General features: G+C 39.9%; 1 protein-coding gene across 1 annotated transcript in view; it reads right to left on the bottom strand.

The window, feature by feature from the left end:
- Positions 1-11568: 11568 nt before the first annotated feature.
- UGCG (UDP-glucose ceramide glucosyltransferase) overlaps positions 11569-20561 on the bottom strand; it is a 34610-nt gene continuing 25617 nt past the window's right edge. Inside the window, exons 5-9 of the mRNA XM_060014330.1 lie at positions 19198-19310; positions 17563-17741; positions 15349-15435; positions 14661-14850; positions 11569-14193 (exon numbers count right to left, since the gene is read on the bottom strand). Coding sequence (XP_059870313.1) covers positions 14023-14193; positions 14661-14850; positions 15349-15435; positions 17563-17741; positions 19198-19310 — 740 coding nt within the window. The 3' untranslated portion in view covers positions 11569-14022. The remainder of the gene's footprint in view (positions 14194-14660; positions 14851-15348; positions 15436-17562; positions 17742-19197; positions 19311-20561) is intronic.

Below are 20561 nucleotides of genomic sequence, written 5' to 3' on the forward strand. Positions count from 1 at the left end.
GGAGGGGGGAGGGGAGGGGAGGGGGAGGAGGAAGTGGGGGAGGGGAGAGCAAGGGGCAGATAGTTGGGGGAAGGAGGAGCTGGACCTGCAGCCAAGAGAGGCTCAGTGGGGATGTGGGATACTCTGAGTCACATGAATTCCCCCAGGTCAGTGCTTGGCACCTACTTCTTTCTAGTCACTGCCCTAACTTTTGCCCTAGACCTGATGAAGCTCTGAATTTAACGGAGGTTTGAATTTAACATGCTGTAGAATCAAACTTTGAATATTAGGAGGCAGCAGGGAATGCCAAGTTGGTCATCATATTCAAGAGTGAGTAGGAGACTGGATGGGGAGATAGAGCCAGTAGCACTGAGAGCCAGTCATACGCAGAAGCAATTGGAGAATGATGTCCGGGAGAGCTCAGGTAAAGGTGGGAAGTCAGATGAAATGGCTGTGATCCTGACATGGACTTGTCTTGGGTGTCAGCCTCCTGGGACCTTTGGAGCCGGGGGGGTGGGGGTAAGACCCTCGTAAAGGCAGACTTAGGGTTGGTATGAAACAAAGATGGATTCTCATTGCAGAAACTAGGCAGCTTACAAGTGGTACATTCCCATCTGACCTGTACAAAAGGAAAAAAACAAAAGTTTCCACCCACACTTAGGTCACAGGGGTAGATAGGATTTCTGTAAATAAACAGAATTCCTCACTGGGATTAGAGCAACAACTTTCCTGCTGGCTTCTCTACCTTCAAGTTCATTCTCTCTACAGGCTCATTCATCTCCACACAGCAGCCAGGGATATCTTTCTTTCTTTTTGATGCAGACCATTTTTAAAGTCTTTACTGAATTTGTTAAAACTTTGCTTCTGTTCTATGTTTTGGCTTTTTGGCCGCAAGGCATGTGGAATCCTAGCTCCCCAGCCACGGATCAAACCCACACCTCCTGGGGTGGAGAAGGAGAAGTCTTAACCACTGGACCGCCAGGGAAGTCCCAGGGATATCTTTCTAACACACAAAACCTTTAATGGCTCCACTCTGCCTTCAGGGTAAAGCCCAAACTCTTTAACTAGGCTCTCAAGGCTCAGCAGGCTGCATCCTTGCCGACCTCTCCATCCTCATCTCATTGTCCCCACCTCCATCCTTACCCCTATTCTCAACCCTACAGCTTTTCACCGAAAGCTGACACTGAATTTCTTACAGGACTCTGGAGCAGATGGGGAGAAATGTTCTTTAAAAATGCAAAGCCTTCTAATGAGGGTGGATGCTGTCAACAGAAGGACCGTAATCACAAATTTTCTGCTAGGCCTTTTCAACACTAAAGGAGAAATTGTTCCTTTTGCTCAGCTGAGCGTCTTGATGGATTTTTGGATGTGCACAGGTGAGCCTGGAGCTAAGTCTGAAATCTGTAGTTAATCTGGCCTGTGTGAAGAGTGAGATGAATATGGGTAGGGAGAAAAAAAAGATGAGGCGCTGAGAAGGTAAAGAAAGGAGACAGCTAGGTTAGAGAGAGAGAGAGAGAGATACTACTGCTAGTAAGAAATCCTCAGTGAAAGAACAAAGGACTTTTGGGACTTCCCTGGTGGCTCAACAATGAAGAATCCGCCTGCCAATGCAGGGGACACGGGGTCAAGCCCTGGTCCGGGAAGATCCCACATGCTGCGGGGCAACTAAGCCCATGCACCACAACTACTGAGCCTGCGCTCTAGAGCCTGCGAGCCACAACTACTGAAGCCCACTCACTTAGAGCCTGTGCTCTGCAACAAGAGAAGCCACAGCAATGAGAAGCCTGCACACCACAAGGAAGAGTAGCCCCAACTCGCTGTAACTAGAGAAAGCCCGTGCACAGCAAGGAAGACCCAACGCAGCCAAAAATAAATAAATAAGAAAAGAACAAAGGACTTTTCGTGTCTAAGAGGCAAGTTCAAGTTGTTTTTTTGTGCACTGCACTCCCTCCTTCAAGACTCACAAACCTAAATAAAACTTTGAACCATTTTTACTTCTCCATTTTCTTCTTTCACATCCCTACTCCTAGGTTTTGAGAGAAAAGAATTTTAGCTAAGGCTATTGAAATTTCCCCTAGAGTAGGTCTTATGTTATTCAAAAATTCTTACTATTCCAGGTCACACTAGCACTGTCCATTTAGATTATGACTAATACAAGGTTCATTAATCACCACCATTTTCCTGTATTTTTTGTCATCTTCCATGCAGAGGTTTTTGTTTGGGGTTATTTTCTTGAGAACTTTCTTGACAAATTTCCTCAGAGTACAGGGGTGTAGATTTTCCAAGGCACTGTGTATTAAAAAATGCCTTCTTTTTGCTCTCATATAATGATTTGACTGGATATAAGATCTTCAGCTCATAATCCATTTCCCCCCCAAATAGCCTATAGATATCACACCTTTGTCTCTCAAGCGCCTCCAGTATTGCTGATGGCCTCTCTCTTTTTCTTGTCAAGAACTTGTTCTTTCTGGCTGATGAGGGTTAAATTAATCCTTGAAGCTCAGAACATTCACCGGGATACTTCTTTGTGTGAGTGTGTCTTTTCATTAAACCCACCTGGGACCAGGGGAGTCCGTTAAATGTAAATAGTCAAGTCTTTCTTTAGTTTTCTTCTATCTTCTCCTTTCTCCTTCTGGAACTCCTATTATTAGACTAAGTCTCTGCCTAATTGGTCCTCTATGTGTGGTATTTGTGCATTTTTCTTAGTAGTTAGTCTGCTTTGTTTTCTTTTGCTTTGGGTTATTGGGACAACCCCCTACACCCACCCCAAATACTAATTTAGTTTTCAGAAACTATCATTCTCTTTCATTTCTGCATTGAATCTCAATTTAGAAATCGTGCTCCTTAGTTGCATAATTTCATTTTTTATGCTCTAATTCTATCTTCTCAAAAGTTCTCATTATGGTTTTTCCCTCATTATGTTTTAATTGAATTTCGCTTCTGTGTCTCCCATGAATTCTGCCTCTATTGCCCACGTCTTCTGGCCATTCAGTTTGGGCTCTTCCCTAAAAATGACATGTTCCCTTTGTTTGTAGTCCATTTGCCTGATCATTTGGCAACTCGGCCGCTGGAATCCCTCAAGCAGAGTGGACTGATCGCCACTGTAACGTGGGCCAACAGTACTGGGACTTTTCAGTTTAGGATTTAGGTTGTGGGGAGAGGTCATTGTTCTCAGATGTAAGAAAGCTAAACCTCCCTTCTAGCGCTCCTGGCATCAGTGCAATCACCTCCATTTCCCCCAGAGATGGTTACTGCAAGGAAGAGGAGGTAAGGCAGCCAGATCGGGATCCTCACCCCTGGGTGTCAAACAATAAGCTCTTAGCTGTGTCTGGACTCTTCATTTGATGCCTGACTGGTCCTAGATGGGAGGTGCTGAGATGAGGAGTGACTGCACAGGTTGTCATTTTCCCAGAATTCCCTAAGGATGGGCAAGGGCAGCACTTCTGGCCCAAATCAGTGGGACTCGAAGGCCAGAGACTGCTTCCTACATTCCCTTGGCAGCTCTGGTTCAACCTCATTAGATACAGCAATGTTACTCCTCCACCACAGTTTTCCCCCTGGGCTGGTCCATGAAAACAAAGTAAACATTTTAAATTCCGGTTACACTGGTGATAAGTTCAAAATCTGCAGTTTCTCAGAATCAGGGGCATAGAGAATAGACTGGTGGTTGCCAAGGGGGAGGGTGTGGGAGATAGATGAATTGGGAGTTTGGGATTAGCATATGCAAACTGGTATATATAGAATGGATAAACAACGAGGTCCTACTGTATAGCACAGGGAACTATATTCAGTATCCTTTGATTAAACCATAATGGAAAAGAATATGAAAAAAATGTGTATATAAGTATAACTGAGTCAGTTTGCTATACAGCAGTAATTAACACAGCATTGTAAATCAACTACACTTTAATTTTTTAAAAAGACAAAAAATACTGCAGTTTCTAAGGAAAAGATGTTTTTTGCGGTATGCGGGCCTCTCACTGCTGTGGCCTCTCCCGTTGCGTTGCGGAGCACAGGCTCTGGACGCGCAGGCTCAGCGGCCATGGCTCACGGGCCCAGCCGCTCCGCGGCATGTGGGATCTTCCCGGACCCAGGCACGAACCCGCGTCCCCTGCAACGGCAGGCGGACTCTCAACCACTGCGCCACCAAGGAAGCCCAGGAAAAGATGTTTGAATTGAAAACTTTGTTAACTTTTCAACTAGTTTTCCTTTGTTTCTGTCTCTTTCGTTACCAGACCTCTTGTTTGCCAATCAACATCTGCTGTTTCGAATGGCCCGCCTTGCAGACTCCTGGGTGTCCTGGCAACCTCTGGGGACTACACTCCTACTGGGCCACAGTCTGGTTCCGGATCACAATTCCAACGTGTGGAGGGGGAGGTTTCTTCCCACACTGCCCAGCAATGCTCGGGACACCAGCTAGGTGTCCAAAAATTCAACCCAATTCTGATACTATCTACCTGGAGATAGCATCAGATCCCACAGGTTAAGGACTCAGTCCCATAATACTGCCCAGCCCCCTCTTCAGACACCAATTGTAAGTCCAGGTTGTCACCTGTGCCTCTGACCTACTGGCTATAGATGGGAGGCTCTCACGACCCCCTCCTTGGGTTCAGTTAATTTGCTAGAACAGCTCTTAGAACTCAGAGAAACATTTTACTTACTTGATTACTAGCTTATTAGAAAAGGAACAGGCAGATGGAAGAGACGCATAGGACAAGGTGTGGGGAAGGGGTGTGGAGCTTCCAGGCCTGCCATTCTCTCCAGATCTCCATGTGTTCATCCACCAGGAAGGTCTTCGAACTCTGTCCTTTCGGGTTTTTATAGAGGCTTCAATACAAAGACACGATTGATTACATCATTGTCTATTGGTAATTGATTCAACCTCCAGCCCCTCTCCCAACCCCGATGTCAGGGTGGGAGGGGTGGAGCTAAAAGTGCCAACCTTCTAATCACAGGGTTGGTTCTCCTGGCAACCAGTCCCCATCTTAGATGTGGTCCAAAAGTCACCTCATTCACATAACAAAAGACACCTTCGTGGCTCTCATCCCTTAGGGAATGTTAAGGGTTTTAGGAGCTTTGTGCCAGGAATGGGGATGAAGACCAAATATATGTTTCTTATCATAAACCACAATATCACAGCCACTTCACCTAGAGATCGACAAAATGAGGCCCTAAGAGCAGAGTCTCAACCTTCCTCTGCCCAAGGCCACCACCCTCCTCTGCTCCACTGTCCTTGACTTCCATAAAGTGCATCCCCAAGTGATAGACCTCCACTGAAATGTTCCTCAAAGTGTACTGGAAGATGCGCGCATCAGAATCTCAGGAGAGCTTATACAGGCTGAGAGTTCTCGACTTCATCTCAGGGGAGTAGGGCCCTGTGGTTGGCATTTTAAATAATTTGTTTTCATACTGCAGTCTGGGAGCCATGGAAGCTATACAGCCTTGTGGAAGAAAATTCCCTTTCAGATGGCCAGTTCTAGCCCCCCACACTCACTGCTTTGAGTGCCCCAAGTCAGCAAACACCTGGGAAACTGCCTCTGAATTATACAAAACCAGTTGTCCATTAAAAGAATGATAGCTGGGAACATTCCAGCTGGGTAAAATTCCTTGAGTGTTGCCCATGTCGTGGGTGCAACTCATTCCACAGAGCATGTGCAATGCCCTGCCATAAACGCCAGGTTCTCTCAGCCTTGGGATTTCATGGATATTCTCGCAGGAATGCAGGCCTGTGTCCTGAAGTCTTGTAACTGCCTGCCATGCCTTGCAGCTCAGTCCATTGGTGCTAACATTCTGGACAGTATTATATGGGCTACACTAGCACTATTTATAATAATTCAAATTAATCAGATTGATTTTCTCCTTGAATGTTAGAATATTCACTCTGAACCATCAAGGGCTGAGGGTCAGTTGTCCTAGAAAAGCTCATGCAACCCTCTGCATTAGATTGTGAACAATTCTCTTCCTCGAGCCTTGAAGGAAAGAAGAGCTACTTTGTCGACTGGGTAGCGAAACTTTCGTTTTTACTTAGTGACCACAGCCTAACACTGGAGATCCTTATGATACTAACACAAAGTTTTTATTGAGAATGTGCCTTTGCATATATATTATCGCCTTTAATTCTCAGATCAACCTGAAAAGGAGGTAATGCTGGTGTCCACCGAGGCACAGAGAGGTACAGGGAGCAAGTGGTGATGCCAACAAGTGGATGCAAGCAGTCTGGCTCCACAGTCTGCATTCTTAACTGTTGTGTGATTAGCTATAGGCATAAGATTCATGATCAAGGCATCCTTATCCTTATTCATTAATTCCTTCAATATAATGGACTTCGGTGTCAGGTCGTAACCTAGGTGTTTGGGACACAAAGTCGGATATTACTGACCCTCCTTGCTGTGACATTCCCAATCGAATGATGAAGACAAACAACTGAAAGGTCAATTAAAATAATGAGCGTTGGGCTTCCCTGGTGGCGCAGTGGTTGAGAGTCCGCCTGCCGATGCAGGGGACACGGGTTCGTGCCCCGGTCCGGGAAGATCCCACATGCCGCGGAGCGGCTGGGCCCGTGAGCCATGGCCGCTGAGCCTGCGCGTCCGGAGCCTGTGCTCCGCAACGGGAGAGGCCACAACAGTGAGAGGCCCGCGTACCAAAAAAAAAAAAAAAAAAAAAAAATGAGCGTTAGGTGAGGGGTGAGGTTATGGAGGCACAGACACAGGGTGGGGGAGGGGGGGCAGTACCTAAACCATAGTTAGATAAGTCACGGAGGAGTTGGCTTCTGAGTCCCAAGGTCAGGGTGGGGGGTTAGTTAGAGGAGCTGGGGGACCCTGATGAGGAAGCAGAGCAGAACAAAGGCCCAGAACAGGAAAGGGCAGATGTCAGGGAAGCTACAGGAAGTTTACTACCAGGAGAGTTTATATGAATGGGCTAGGCAAGTGGCAAGGGACAAGACTGGAGGGATTGGCAGGGACCTAACTTAAATGGCCTCTGCGTGAGAAAAACTTGAGCTTTATCCTGAAGGTCACACCAAGCCATTCAAGCTTTTTAAGAGGAAGAGTAACTAGGTCGGTCAGCTTTTCTTCATATTAAAAGGATACTGGTGTCACAGGAGCGATGATGGCTTTGCCTGCCACTCAGCTCTCAGATCACAGAGGCCCAAGTTCAATTGGCACGGGGGCCGCAAACCTCCTGGACAACAGCATATCTGGCCAGAAATAGTTTGTAAAGAATTATGAAAATGCTATGTGCATCTCTATGGTGTAACTGACTAAAACTGACTTTTAAAAAAATGTAGAAAGTATGAACTATTACCAATGAAATAAACTGAAAATGTTATTGAAGTGCCAGGCCCCTAAAGTTTTAAGGATAAATTCTTTCAAGCTTTCAAGGAACAGATAATTCCTAGCTAAATAAATTTTTTTTCTAGAGCATAGATTAAAAAAGAAAAAAAATAAAAGGCCAATTGACTATGTAGTTAGCATAACCTCACTCTACAGCCTAGAAAATATTTCATAAAATACTAGCAAATAAAGTTCAGAAATGTATTGGAAAAACAGTACCCAAAAGCTTTTTTTATTTTTATTTTTTTTGCGGTACGCGGGCCTCTCACTGTTGTGGCCTCTCCCATTGCGGAGCACAGGCTCCGGACGCGCAGGCTCAGCGGCCATGGCTCACACCCAAAAGCTTTAAGTAAGCCTTATTTCAGAAATGTAAATATATGTAGACTCTGAAAATAATGTTACTTCAGAACTGAAAAGGGTTTTGTGCTAAAAGAGGGAGGGAAATAACATTTGGGAAAACTGATCTTTGATCTGGACACCTGTGTGGGCCATTTAGTTGCACAAATGTTAATCAATTATTTCCATGCCTACCCCGTCTTGCCTTGGGGAAATATCCGAAAGGCAAAGATTTTAGCCGTGTGTTCTGGTTGGCAATGTAAATTGTTTCATATGGTTAAAAAGAAAAGAGGTGTGTAATAAGCAATAGGAAAGCCTTAAGACTCTCAGGTAAATAAGGTTAAGAAGTGGAAGAAATTTCAGTGGCTAAAAATCATACATAAATAAAGAATACTCAATCATAACCAGTCACTTAAAAATCTATAAATTAGACGATGAGGTACAATATTTTCATCTGTCAAATTTAAAAAGATTTAGAAAATGGCAGTCCCGAGTTCTAGCAAGAATGCCAAGTAACGAGCATTTACACACAACCTCTCTTGAAACATTTCGGCAATACGTGTCAGCACACTGGAAGGAAATAATACATTAACAGTGACTTTTATTTTTTCTTTATTTAAAAAATTGAGATATAATTCCCATACCGTAAGATTTGCCTTTTAAAATGTACAATTCAGAGGTGCTTTCTTGTTTGTTTTGTTGTTGTGCAACAATCATCACTATCGAATTGCAAAACACTTCCATCATTCCAAAAAGAAACCCTGAATCTGTTAGGAGTCCTCTTTCCTCCCATCCTCCAGCCTCTGGCAACTACTAATCTACTTCCTGTCCCCATGGATTTGCCTACTCTGGACATTGCATACAAGTGGAATCATACAGTATGTAGCCTTTTGTATCTGACTTCTTTTACTTAGCATAATGTTTCCAAGGTTGTGTTGTGGCATGTATCAATACTTCACTGTTGCAATTTCCAAATATCTGTGCCCATAGCTTTCATTTCTTCCTCACATGCTCCTTAAATCCCAATGATCTGACTTCTGCTCCTTCCACTCTACTGAACAGCCATGTTTTTTGTTTTTGGGTTTTTTGTGGCCATGCCACACAGCTTGCAGGACCTTAGTTCCCCAACCAGGGATTGAACCCAGGCCCTCAGTATTGAAATCATGGAGTCCTAACCACCAGACCGCCAGGGAATTCCCAGAGCAGCCATTCTTACAACTTTTTTTGGCACAATGGTTACTCTCAGGGTCAGGAGCGATTTCTGGCTCTATCTGAACATCCCACCCTTTTCTCTTTCCCTGAAGAGAGTATAATGTAAAACAAGACAGACCATCCATAAAGAAGTTATGTTCTCACATGCTGACACTTCACCTATCATTATGCGACGATTCACAATGGCCTGAAATCCAACAGCATTGGTGCCCCTGCAGGAAGTATGTCTGCTCCTGAACTCACCAGCCATCATTCCTTTTCGTCCATGACCCCCCTGACCATTTCCTTCTTGAAACCTCTCTAAGGCACCGTGGCACTCGTTTCACTACTTCTTCTTTGAAAGGGGAGAGGAGCTAACCATCACTTTATATGCATTAGCTCCCCATTTCCACATGGTTAATAAACGTAGGCTCAGAAAGATTAAGTAAACTGCCCTAAATCCCATAGCTACCAGAAGGCTGTCTGACTCCACATTGGCAGCCTCTTTCCCTGGATGCTTTTCTCCCATTGTATGTCTAAATAGGTCCCCAAGATTCTCGTCCATTGACACTCTATCTTTGGTTATCACATTCATTGTCTTCAACTATCACGTCTATGGAAAGGACTCCCAAGTCTCCACTTCCAAGCCTACTCTTTTCCGTGCTCCAGAGCAGCCTGTCAATGGTCTGCATAATTCTCTAATATCCTGCCTATGTTCCTTCCACTGGCCTGGTGTTGGTCAGCCATGAGGGAAGATGACGGAGGTTCCAGGGCTGATGACAAGGGTAAGAAAACAATGGAAACAAGGTGGCAATGAGAGGTGTGGAGGCAGCAGTGGGGGCAGAACAGATACTTCCAGTCCTGGTATAAAGAAATGATATCCTTAAATTGTTTAATTACAAGTCCATGCTGTTAGCACGGATGTCTTAATGATGAATCGACTAAACAGCAGAGCACATGACACTACCCACAGTCTCTGCCAATCTCTCCCAGGACAGGGCAGGGGTCGTGTAAAGTGTTTAGCATATTTTGGTTCTTAGGCAAGTAGCTGCTTAGGAAACTGTTAAAGTTATACATTTTTATTTGTTTTTAGAAAATGTGGAGATAGTGATTGTAAGGTATCTTGCATATATTAGGTTTTTTTGGTTTTTTTTGGTTTTTTTCCCAGTACGCAGGCCTCTCACTGTTATGGCCTCTCCCGTTGTGGAGCACAGGCTCTGGATGGGCAGGCTCAGCGGCCATGGCTCATGAGCCCAGTCGCTCCGCGGCACGTGGGATCTTCCCGGACCGGGGCATGAACCCGCATCCCCTGCATCGGCAGGCGAACTCTCAACCACTGCACCACCAGGGAAGCCCCCAGATATTAGTATTTTTAAGGCAAATTACTCAAACGCATTCCTTGCAGCTCTGCAGGGATAACTGCTCACCATTTTGCAATGTTTGTTTCCTTTCCAACAAAAAGAAGTTGGTGTAGTCATAAACTATAACTTGAAATGAATAAATAATCCAAACACTATATCCTACTAAACATGAGAAGGAAATGTCTTAACTATTTTCATAAACATTAACAGTCTTGTGGTATGTACTAATCTTATCTATCAAATAATATATGTAAAGCATTTACCTTAAACTAGCTTTATAATTATTCCTGTTTGGCAGGTTTGAATCTGGTTCTCTAAAACAATGTTAAGAGTTGGAATATAGATGGTTATTGAAATTATGGCTTTTTAAAAAATTTTAAGGTTTATATACTGAGTTTTAAAGCTGTTGTAGGCAGAATTTTAAACAACAGGATCTAGTGGAGTGACCGATGATGCTGGGACCTGATAGATGCAGGGGCTACACCCAGCTCAGCCGACAACTGTCCACCTACCCTCTGTGACCACAGCTTTCACAGTGGGTGTCTCAGCTTTTCACTCTAAAATAAGGGCAAGGGCTTTTCAAAGTTTGCCTAGCTATAAAACTCTAAAAGACTTACACCAACTTTTTGTTGATCGTTTCTTAAATGTTAGTGTTAGAAGCATACTTTACAAACCAGGAGGAAAGAGCTTGTTTACTGGGTCAAGGTGCTAGGAGTGGGGCCCCTGGCAGGCCACAGCCAAACCCCTTCTAGAGTCTTTCTCCCCTGGGACGAGCTCTCCATAGGAGCATTCTTCTCTCACAGGCTGGTGGTAAAACAGGCCTGGGGGTGCCTCTAAGCTTGGGAGGAGCCTGACCCTGGACAGTGTGTAGGATGACACGTAGTCTGTTTCTCTGTTAGATGTCCAGCAGCAAAGCCATTCCTTTCCTTTCCTTGGATCTGCCTTTCCTCGCCATTGGGGTGGTAAGATCTCAAAGGCTGAGTTCAGGTTGTAAGCGCAGGCGAGAGGGGACTAAAGGACGACTGAGTCTTTTCTAAATGTTATAATGGGCCAGAGCTTCTCAAATCTCCTTGCACAGAGCAAAGAGCAGTGCTCAGGCTCCACCCAGAATAATTAAACCAGACTCTGCAGGCAGGGCCCAGGCATCTGTATTTTTTTTTAAGTTCTACTGGTGATTCTAACATGCAACCAATACAGAAAAGCCTGACTTTTAAGTTATACATCTCACCTGTAGCATGGGTAGAGGGACGATTTCAAAATTAACACTACAGAATTCTTCAAATAATTCTGCTGTGAATGGTGGAACATGTTAGATTATTTATAAAAATATAAAAGACAAGAAATGAAAATACATTATTGCTAATGTTTTGATTGTATTCAAAGTTTTATTTTTTGAACAAAAAACTTAAGACAATGATTTTAAATAATAAACATGGTATATTCTAGACACTTGGTGTTTTTTTTTTAGACAGTTTATTAAATTTGGACTCCTACAGTTCTGCTGTGATGCTTTCTTCATCATTATAATAACATTTATATTATTTCTTGCCATTTTATCATTGCTCTAAACTTGCTAAACAAAGAGTCACTCTGTCTGGTTAAGTGAAGCTTCACTGGAAGGAAATACTCCACTACCACATTAAAAACACACATATACAGAACAGTCATTTTTTATATTTACAAACACAAGAAGTCTGTCCAGCCATTTGGGTTTTGTTGTTACACTGCCCATACCGAGATCAGCAAAAAGCTAAGGAATAAGCAAGATTTCACTTCAGCAGTGCAAAGGATGGCATCAACCAAACTTCGTTAAACAAACCAACAAATTACAAACACGGTCAGCAAAATTCAGCTTGCATGATACTGACTTAAAAAAATAAACAGAGTGGGTCACAACTAGACTGGTTTTCGCTATGCAACTTTCCTCAGGGAACAATACTACCCCCGTTTCACGTAGAAAGGAGTATGCATCAAAGCCTTTGTTCATGAAGAAAATGCCCTTCAAACAAATTCATCATAAGGCAAAAAAAAAAAAAAAAAAACAAAACGGAAAAACTGAATGAAACAGTTTGGCCCAGAGAAAGCTTGTATATACTGTGTACACTCAGTATACACACATTTACAGATATACTGCAATTTAAACCATGTATATACTCATTAGACAATTAAATGAAATTGGCTCAGTGAAAAAGTGTCCACTTTTTATAAATATGTAGTTATTGCTAATATGTGACACATTATGCTTTGACATGGAAATTGCAGTAACTTAAGAGTTTGAAGCTGCCATATTGCCAGTGTCAGCCCTGCAGCAGGCATTCATATGGACAACATGCCATCCAATCCTGAAGAAAGAGCAAAACGTCCACTACAAAAAAAAAAAAGAAAAGAAAAATGAAAGGCTTATGCACTGTCCCTTACATTTCTGCCTATTCCTTTTTTTTCTTTTAAACAAAAACAAGTCCAGCTCACCACAAGTTAAGCACAACCTGACAAGCGAGTTCAGCGGCATCATGGGGAGAGAAGAGTGAAATACAGCATGCATTTACAACCAGAACTGCTCTAGTCTATTTTGTCATACAAACTGGAATACAAAAATCCAATTTAAATAAGACTAGACTAACAGTAATAGTAAATTAAAAAACAAAACAAAACAAAACACACACACACACACACACACACAGACCTAGTTGGATACTGATTAATTTTAAGAGTAAAACTCATCCTGTCCCCTCTTAATACTCTACTGCAATTTATTTATTGATGGCTAGAATATTTATTTACTTAAAAAAGATATTAAATACCTGTATCATGAAATTACATTCTTTTTTAACAATAAGACAGACCGTGTAAGAAAATAGCTCATGTGTGAAATGTGTCTGAAATGCATTTTTCCTCACAACTATCAAAACATCCATTCACACTAAAACAAACCCCCCACCCCACCCCCTGCAAAAAGTTAAGGAAAGATGGGATGGGTCAGGTGAGGAGCAGGGAAGGAAAGACTTACCAGCACAGTGATTAACAATGGTTCAAGACAGAACCAACAAGAGTTGGTCAAAAAGATGCCTTCAAGACATGGCTACAATTAAAAACCAAACTCAACCACTTTTGGTTCGTTGCGGTGAGACCGAAAAAATATTTCTCACAGATTCATATAAATACTAGACTCCAGCTCTTTTGTTATTATTATTTTTAAAGTTTTTCCATTTGTTTTTGCAAGGCCTAGCTACCATATTACAGTTTATATTTCCTCTGCAACGACTACAAGAGGTAGGCATAAAGCATGAAAAAGTTTCTCAGTTAGTACCTCACTGCAGGCAGTTCACTGCATTAAACCTTTCACTTTAGACATGAAAAGGGACTGCACCTTCTGGTCTTTTCGAGCCCCCCAAACAAAGCTGTTGCCATCCCATACGTATTCTAAATGAGTGTACTCACCAATAAGAAACTTTCTCTACTGAAGGATACTGTCATAGTGTTTGTTGCAGAACATTCATATATATATAGATAGATTTATTTATTTATGTATTTTTAAAAAGTAAACAAACAACCAACAACAAAAACCGAACCCAGGTTCCTAGAACCAATTCTCTTGATTCTCTACTTCCACAAAATAAAGTATAACGATTTGGCCAAGACTACAGATGTGTTTTTTTTTCTTTTCTTTCCTTTTCACAGATACAAGTGCCATGCAAAATAAATTAGAGAACAGATACCAAAACATACATGTGATAAAACTACTGAAGGTAGATTTTTTAAAAGCATTTATATAAACATAATTTATAATCCTCTTTTTTTCCTTATGTACAGTCACAAAGCTGTAGTTAGACATCTAGGATTTCCTCGGCTGTGCCTCCACAGCGCAGTCTGTAGCGACCAGTTCTCCAGCTTATCGTTGGGTCCCATAATGCCGACAAAAAAATGTATATTGTCATGGATTCACGGATGAACCAAGCTACAGCATAATCAAGTTTTGAAAAACACAGTGTGCCACCCTAGGAATTAAAAAAATAAATTATGGACTGTCAGACTGAAGACACAGTTTAAGAAATGAAATTCTTCAATTTCACTCTTTTAAATACACTATATAAAGTCAAGTCCGCTTCTTAAGATAATTCAACTGTCATGCTATATTGGTTAAGGAAATGTTAATTAGGAAGAAAAGCAGCATTAAAATAACTGCTATCCTAACATATTCTTAGTTTGAAGACTTGTTGATTTGCTTAACATCATTCTTTTTTTTTGAGCCTTAATAAAAGTGATTGTATAATCAGCTGAAAGTTGAAAATCAAGTTCCATTTTGTGTCCACGTTCCACTAAGGAAAGTAATGCTTAAACCTGATTTTAACCTTCACTGGGAGGCTGAAGAATGGCTCAGATAGATTTTCTTCAACTTCTTCTAAATCAAAAGTGTTTTAGTTCCACCAAATGACTGCCAACTTTCCCAAGCCTATCCACATACCTGGACACCCCTGAGTTGAATGTAGTCAAATATAAACCATGCCAGGCAATGACACATGAAAAATACCATAATATCCCATCTGAATACATGGTGGGCTGCCCATCCAATAATTAAACTGGCAACAAAGCATTCTGAAATTGGCTCACAAATTATTGTTGCAGGAAGCATGTTAATTCGCAATTTGGTCCACCTTAAACAAACAAACAAAAAGGGATTTTCTTTAAACAACAGCCTGGTTACAAGACTAATCAATTTTTCTCAAAATGATCAGCATTTTATCCTGTTATATAAAAGCCTTTTATATAAACTTTAAAGAGTATTTAATGAATCTCTTTTCTATTTTTATTTAGTATCTCAAAGAAAAAAGTCTATCAATTCATTTGTATGGCCTATACTCTGATGAATAAAGATCATAAAATTCAAAGGGTAGAAAGTTAGAAAATAGAGATTGGCATAAAAAATTCAAAGTCTCAACACCTCTTTTTTGAAAGCTTTCAGTGTTACAAAGGAAAGAAAATATACTTAGACGTTAAATTTATTTTAATAAGGAAGTTAACCTCTCTTTTCTGGAAATAAAAATCTGACTTTTAGTTTTTTTGTTAAAACCAAGTTAAAACCATGTAAAAATTACTCTCCCTTCCCCTTTTCTTTTAATAAAGTATAAAAAGAAGAAATCCAGCTGATTTACCTGATCATTCTGGATTGAAACTGAGAAATTGAATACGAGCCAGAGTTTTGCATTGCAACTTGAGTGGACATGGCAAACCTCCAACCTCTGAAAATTAAGACAATTATAAAATGAGCTATGATGATGAACACATGCAAGCATGACTGATTATGCATTTATTCATCCCTATAAAGAGTAAGAAGCGTCATTTCAGTAGCCAAGATATGGAAGTACACACACACACACACACACACACACACACTAGAATATGACTCAGTCATAAAAAAAGAATGAAATCCTGTTATTTGCAACAATGTGCATGGACCTAGAGGGTATTATGCTTAGTGAAATAAGTGAGACAGAGAAAGACAAACAGTCTGTTATCACTTATATGTGGAATCTAAAAACTAAAACAAATGAATGACTAAACAAAAAAGAAAAGACTCACAGACTTAGAGAACTAGTGGTTACCAGTGGGGAGATGGAAGGAGCAAGGGGTAAGATAGGGGAAGAGGATCAAGAGATATAAACTACCTTGTATAAAATAGGCAACAAGGATATATTGCACAGCACAGGGAAATACAGTCATTATTTTGCTATAACTTTAAATGGAGTATAATTTATAAAAATACTGAATCACTATGTTGTATACCTAAAACTATATAATACTGTAAATCAACTATATTTTAATTAAAAAAAAAAGTGAGCAACTGTCAGTGTTCAGGGTGAGCCTCGTCCCAGGATAGCACCCTACGTAGGGTATATCATACTTGTACACATTTTAGTCATTACAGAGGCCCATGATAGTACCGCCTAAGAAATGGAAGGAACAACCCCTCAGTTCACAGTTTAATAAACTTAAAATACAGACATTCTGAAAGCACTAAATAGAGTGGGTCCTGTATTTAATAGTTTAGTCTCTGAACACTATTAATCAAAAAAAAAGGGCAGGGTGTGAAACCAAAAGTGGTATTCTGTATCTCATGAGAAACGCTATGAAACCATGGACCACATTAACACCATCAGGAGAGAAGTTTAAAAACATACTTCACATCTTTAGTAAATTATCAGACAAGGAAATGACCCCCTTTAAAAAAGCAAATGAGTGTCACTGTGTGATACGAGAAATGTTATTAAGCCAATCATGTGAATCATTAGGTGGCTTCTTAGCAAGGTATGAAATAATCTACTGAGAAATTTCAAAATCTGAAATCATATTCTTTAAATTTTCACCTACCGGCTTATGACTGCACTGACATTTTTAATTCTTCTAAAACACATAAAAATTTACATCCATAATAATGAAAATTTATAATCACAGAGAAGCTTCAATTTAATAACTTCAAACCATGCAGTTTTTTTTTTTAGGGTTTAAATGTATTTATTTTATTTTTAAACTGAAGTATAGTATAACATTAATTTACTATGTTGTGTTACTTTCAAGTGTACAGCAAAGTGATTCAGTGTGTATGTATCTGTATGCTATACAGTAGGCCCTTGTTGTTTACCTGTTTTATATAGTGCATATATGTTAACCCCAAACTCCTGAGTTATCTCCCCCACCCCTCCTATCCTCGTTGGTAAACATAAGTTTGGTTTCTATGTCTGTGAATTTATTTCTGTTTTGTAAATAAGTTCATTTGTATTTTTTTTTAGATTCCATCTATAAGTGATATTATATGATATTTGTCTTTCTCTGTCTGACTTCACTTAATATAATCTCTAGGTCCATCCACGTTGCTGCAAATGACATTATTTCATTGTTTTTTATGACTGAGTAATAGTCCATTGTATATTCAGACCACATCTTCTTTATCTATTCATCTGTTGATGTGCATTTATGTTGCTTCCATGTCTTGGCTATTGCAAATAGTGCTGCTATGAACATTGGGGTGCATGTATCTTCAAATTAGTGTTTTCTCCAGATATATACCCAGGAGTGGGATTACAGGATCATATGGTAACTCTATTTTTAGTTTTTTTAAGGAAACTCCATACTGCTCTAGAAACCACATTAATTTGAAGAATGTAGAGAAATTAGAACATTTATTTGCTTCATTAGTACATAACTGAATAATTAATAGGAATTACATTCTAAAAGTATTAAACTATTCTGTACTCACTAGCAAAAAATAAAATAAAATAGCTCTTAATCCATGGGTTTAACAAACAGAGTAAACCAACAGAAGTTAGGAACCAAAAATGTAACAGCCTAATTTAATTTAGTTTTCTTACCGGTCAGCTATTGCTTTGGCCATAAAGTAATCTTCAGCAATGTACTGAGCAAAAGCTATAAGCCCTCCTGCTTGATCTAACACATCCTTTCTCATTAAACAAGACATTCCCGTCACACATTTGAAACCAGTGACATTGGCAGAGATATAGGACCTTGGATGAGAGGTTCCAAAATACACCTGCCAAAACAAAGCCAAAAACGTATGTATACAATTAGAATTTTATGTTAAAAGTATGATGTTTATAAATTCTTTTTCCTAATGAATTTCAGTATGATTGGGTGAATATTCTATTATTCTTACATAAATTACCTGAATAAAAAGTGGTACAAAGTAATATTTACATATAGCAAGCAGTCAATAATTTCTTATTTGATTGACTACACTTGTTATTATCACCATTACAAAGAAATATTTACTTCTAGGAGGGAAAAGTATATTTTATTCTCAAATAAATACTGTCTTCTCTAAAACTCCAAGATTTAAAGATTTACTGAAGTAAAACTTAATTTGGATTTGAATCAGACAGGTAAAAAATATCACTCACTTCATATAAAATATTAATATTTAATGTGTTGTTTTCAGAATGTTCATGTAGATATACACACATCTACATATATAAGTATATGTACGTACATGTATATGTGCATATGTATGCATGTGGCTACACACATGCGTACATTCATACACACAATATTTATAGGTACATCAACCAATAGAACAATCCTATTTCTTAATTCCTTTTCTTGTGTCCTTTTATATAGCTAGCTATTTCCTGCCGGTGTCACTGAGCTTCCCAACTTCCCCATTTTTCAATGTATTTTTCATAAATAGGGTGGATACTAATATTCTGTCTTCCATTTTACTGCCCTTTTCCTAGATGTGCTTTGAAGTAATGAGAAATGCAAACTACTAAATTAACGGTAGAATTAAATGGTCATCACCCAACTTATCAGATATAAAACCTATTTATTATTTACATCTTAGATATGCTGCCTTTTGTAATTAGTCATCTCTCTGTATCCTAGGGGAATTGGTTCCAGGAGCCCTGTATCAAAATCCACCGATGCTATGTGCGTATTATCTACACCTGTCAGATTACTTATAATACCTAATACAATGTAAATGCTATGTAAAGAGTTGTAAATACAATGTAAATGCAAAGTAAAGAGATGTAAATACTATGTAAAGAGTTGTAAATACAATGTAAATGCTATGTAAACAGTTGCTGGTGCAAGGCAAATTTACACTTTGCTTTTTGTAACTTTCTGGAATTTTTTTTTCCGAATATTTTCGACCTATGGTTGGTTGAAGCCAAAAACATAGAACCCATAGACTTAATACAGTTAACTTCAGGTAGCTCATCCCAACTCTCAGCATAGTCTCAAGCTTCTGGGAGATTAGGGATCTGATAACAAGAATATTATTTAATACATTTTTATGCGGGCCTCTCACTGCTGTGGCATCTCCCACCGCGGAGCACAGGCCCAATGGCCCACAGGCCAAGCCACTCCGCAGCATGTGGGATCCTCCCGGACCGGGGCACAAACCCGTGTCCCCTGCCTTGGCAGGCGGACTCCCAACCACTGCGCCACCAGGGAAGCCCAAGAATATTATTTATAACCATTGCACTTACCTGTTCTAGTGTGGCGGCAAAGCCCTGTCTGTCTGCTACATAGGGCAGCCCGTGAACCAGGCCTACTTTCTCTGTCATTTGGTTAACCATGTCCGTGAGTGTGTCTGGAATCACTAGGATGCAAAAGAAAAAAAGGTGCAGAGGGAGAGAGGAAAAAATTTCCTTTTAGTAAAATGCCCACTAATGTAAAATATAATTTATGAGTTATTAAATTCTTAAATGTTTTTCTTTGTATGTGGGTCTAATAAAATGAATCTCAATCACTTTTCTGAGTAGAATACAAAATTTCAAAGAGGTTAACTTATGGTAGTGAATTTATTCTGGACACTTGCAGGTTGGTACATACCTAATATGTAGCAGGGGCAGGATGTACCTTGAAAACTTTAACAGTCCGTTTCTGAACCTCCCAACTGGAATAATGGACAATATGTCCTAGTACAAAAGGTACAGGAGCAGAGGTCAAAGGGGCTCAGTGTTCACTATGACTCCTCCATTCCAACCATAGGGAATGAGCCTCCTCTTTCTGGGGGTATGAGATATTCTCTCTCAAAACTGCTAATTGGAACTGAATGAGAATATACTTGACAGAGATTGATACACTGAAAACATAGCAAATATATGATAGTAAATAACTTAAGATAGCAAATGTGAAAAATGAATGTAATCTCTGACCATGAATTGATAGATTTGTAATCTAATTAAGTAGGAGTGCCACACTATTAATTTTCAAATTTGCACATTTCAAGCTGATAAAATTTAAATCATTTCCCCATTTTTAAATAGCAAAAATATCATATCATTTTATACGACTTCATTTTTATTTCCTTCAAGTATTTAAGAACTAAATCTACTGTATAAAAGTGTATTTGGACCTTAAATACAGGTAGTCTGGGTAGTGGTTCTCAACTGCTGCTCTGTAGGGGACATTTGGCAATGTCCAGAGACAGTTCTGGCTGTCACAACCAACAGCGGCTACTACTGCATCTAGTGGGTAGGGGCCAGGGATGCTGCTAACCACCCTGCAGGACAGCCCTGACAACAAAGAATTACCCAGCCCAAAAGCGTTGAGGTTGAAAAACTTGCGGTAATTAGAATATAATAGAATATTATAGAATACCAAAATTATTGTAAGTATAAATGTTTAAAAATGCAAAAATACAAATTATAATGTCAATATATTGATATTGACATTATAATTTCAATATAATTGAAAACATTATTATTGAAATAATTCCTGATAAAATCAGCTAGGTAAAAAGCCATGAATGTATTCTAATAAATGTATGTAATTCTAGTAAAATATGCACCTATTAATTTCTGTCCCTTTGCATGAGACAGTACATTGCACATGCCACAAACAGATT

The sequence above is a fragment of the Delphinus delphis genome, chromosome 6, assembly GCF_949987515.2.
Source record: "Delphinus delphis chromosome 6, mDelDel1.2, whole genome shotgun sequence".
NCBI classification, from domain to species: domain Eukaryota; kingdom Metazoa; phylum Chordata; class Mammalia; order Artiodactyla; family Delphinidae; genus Delphinus; species Delphinus delphis.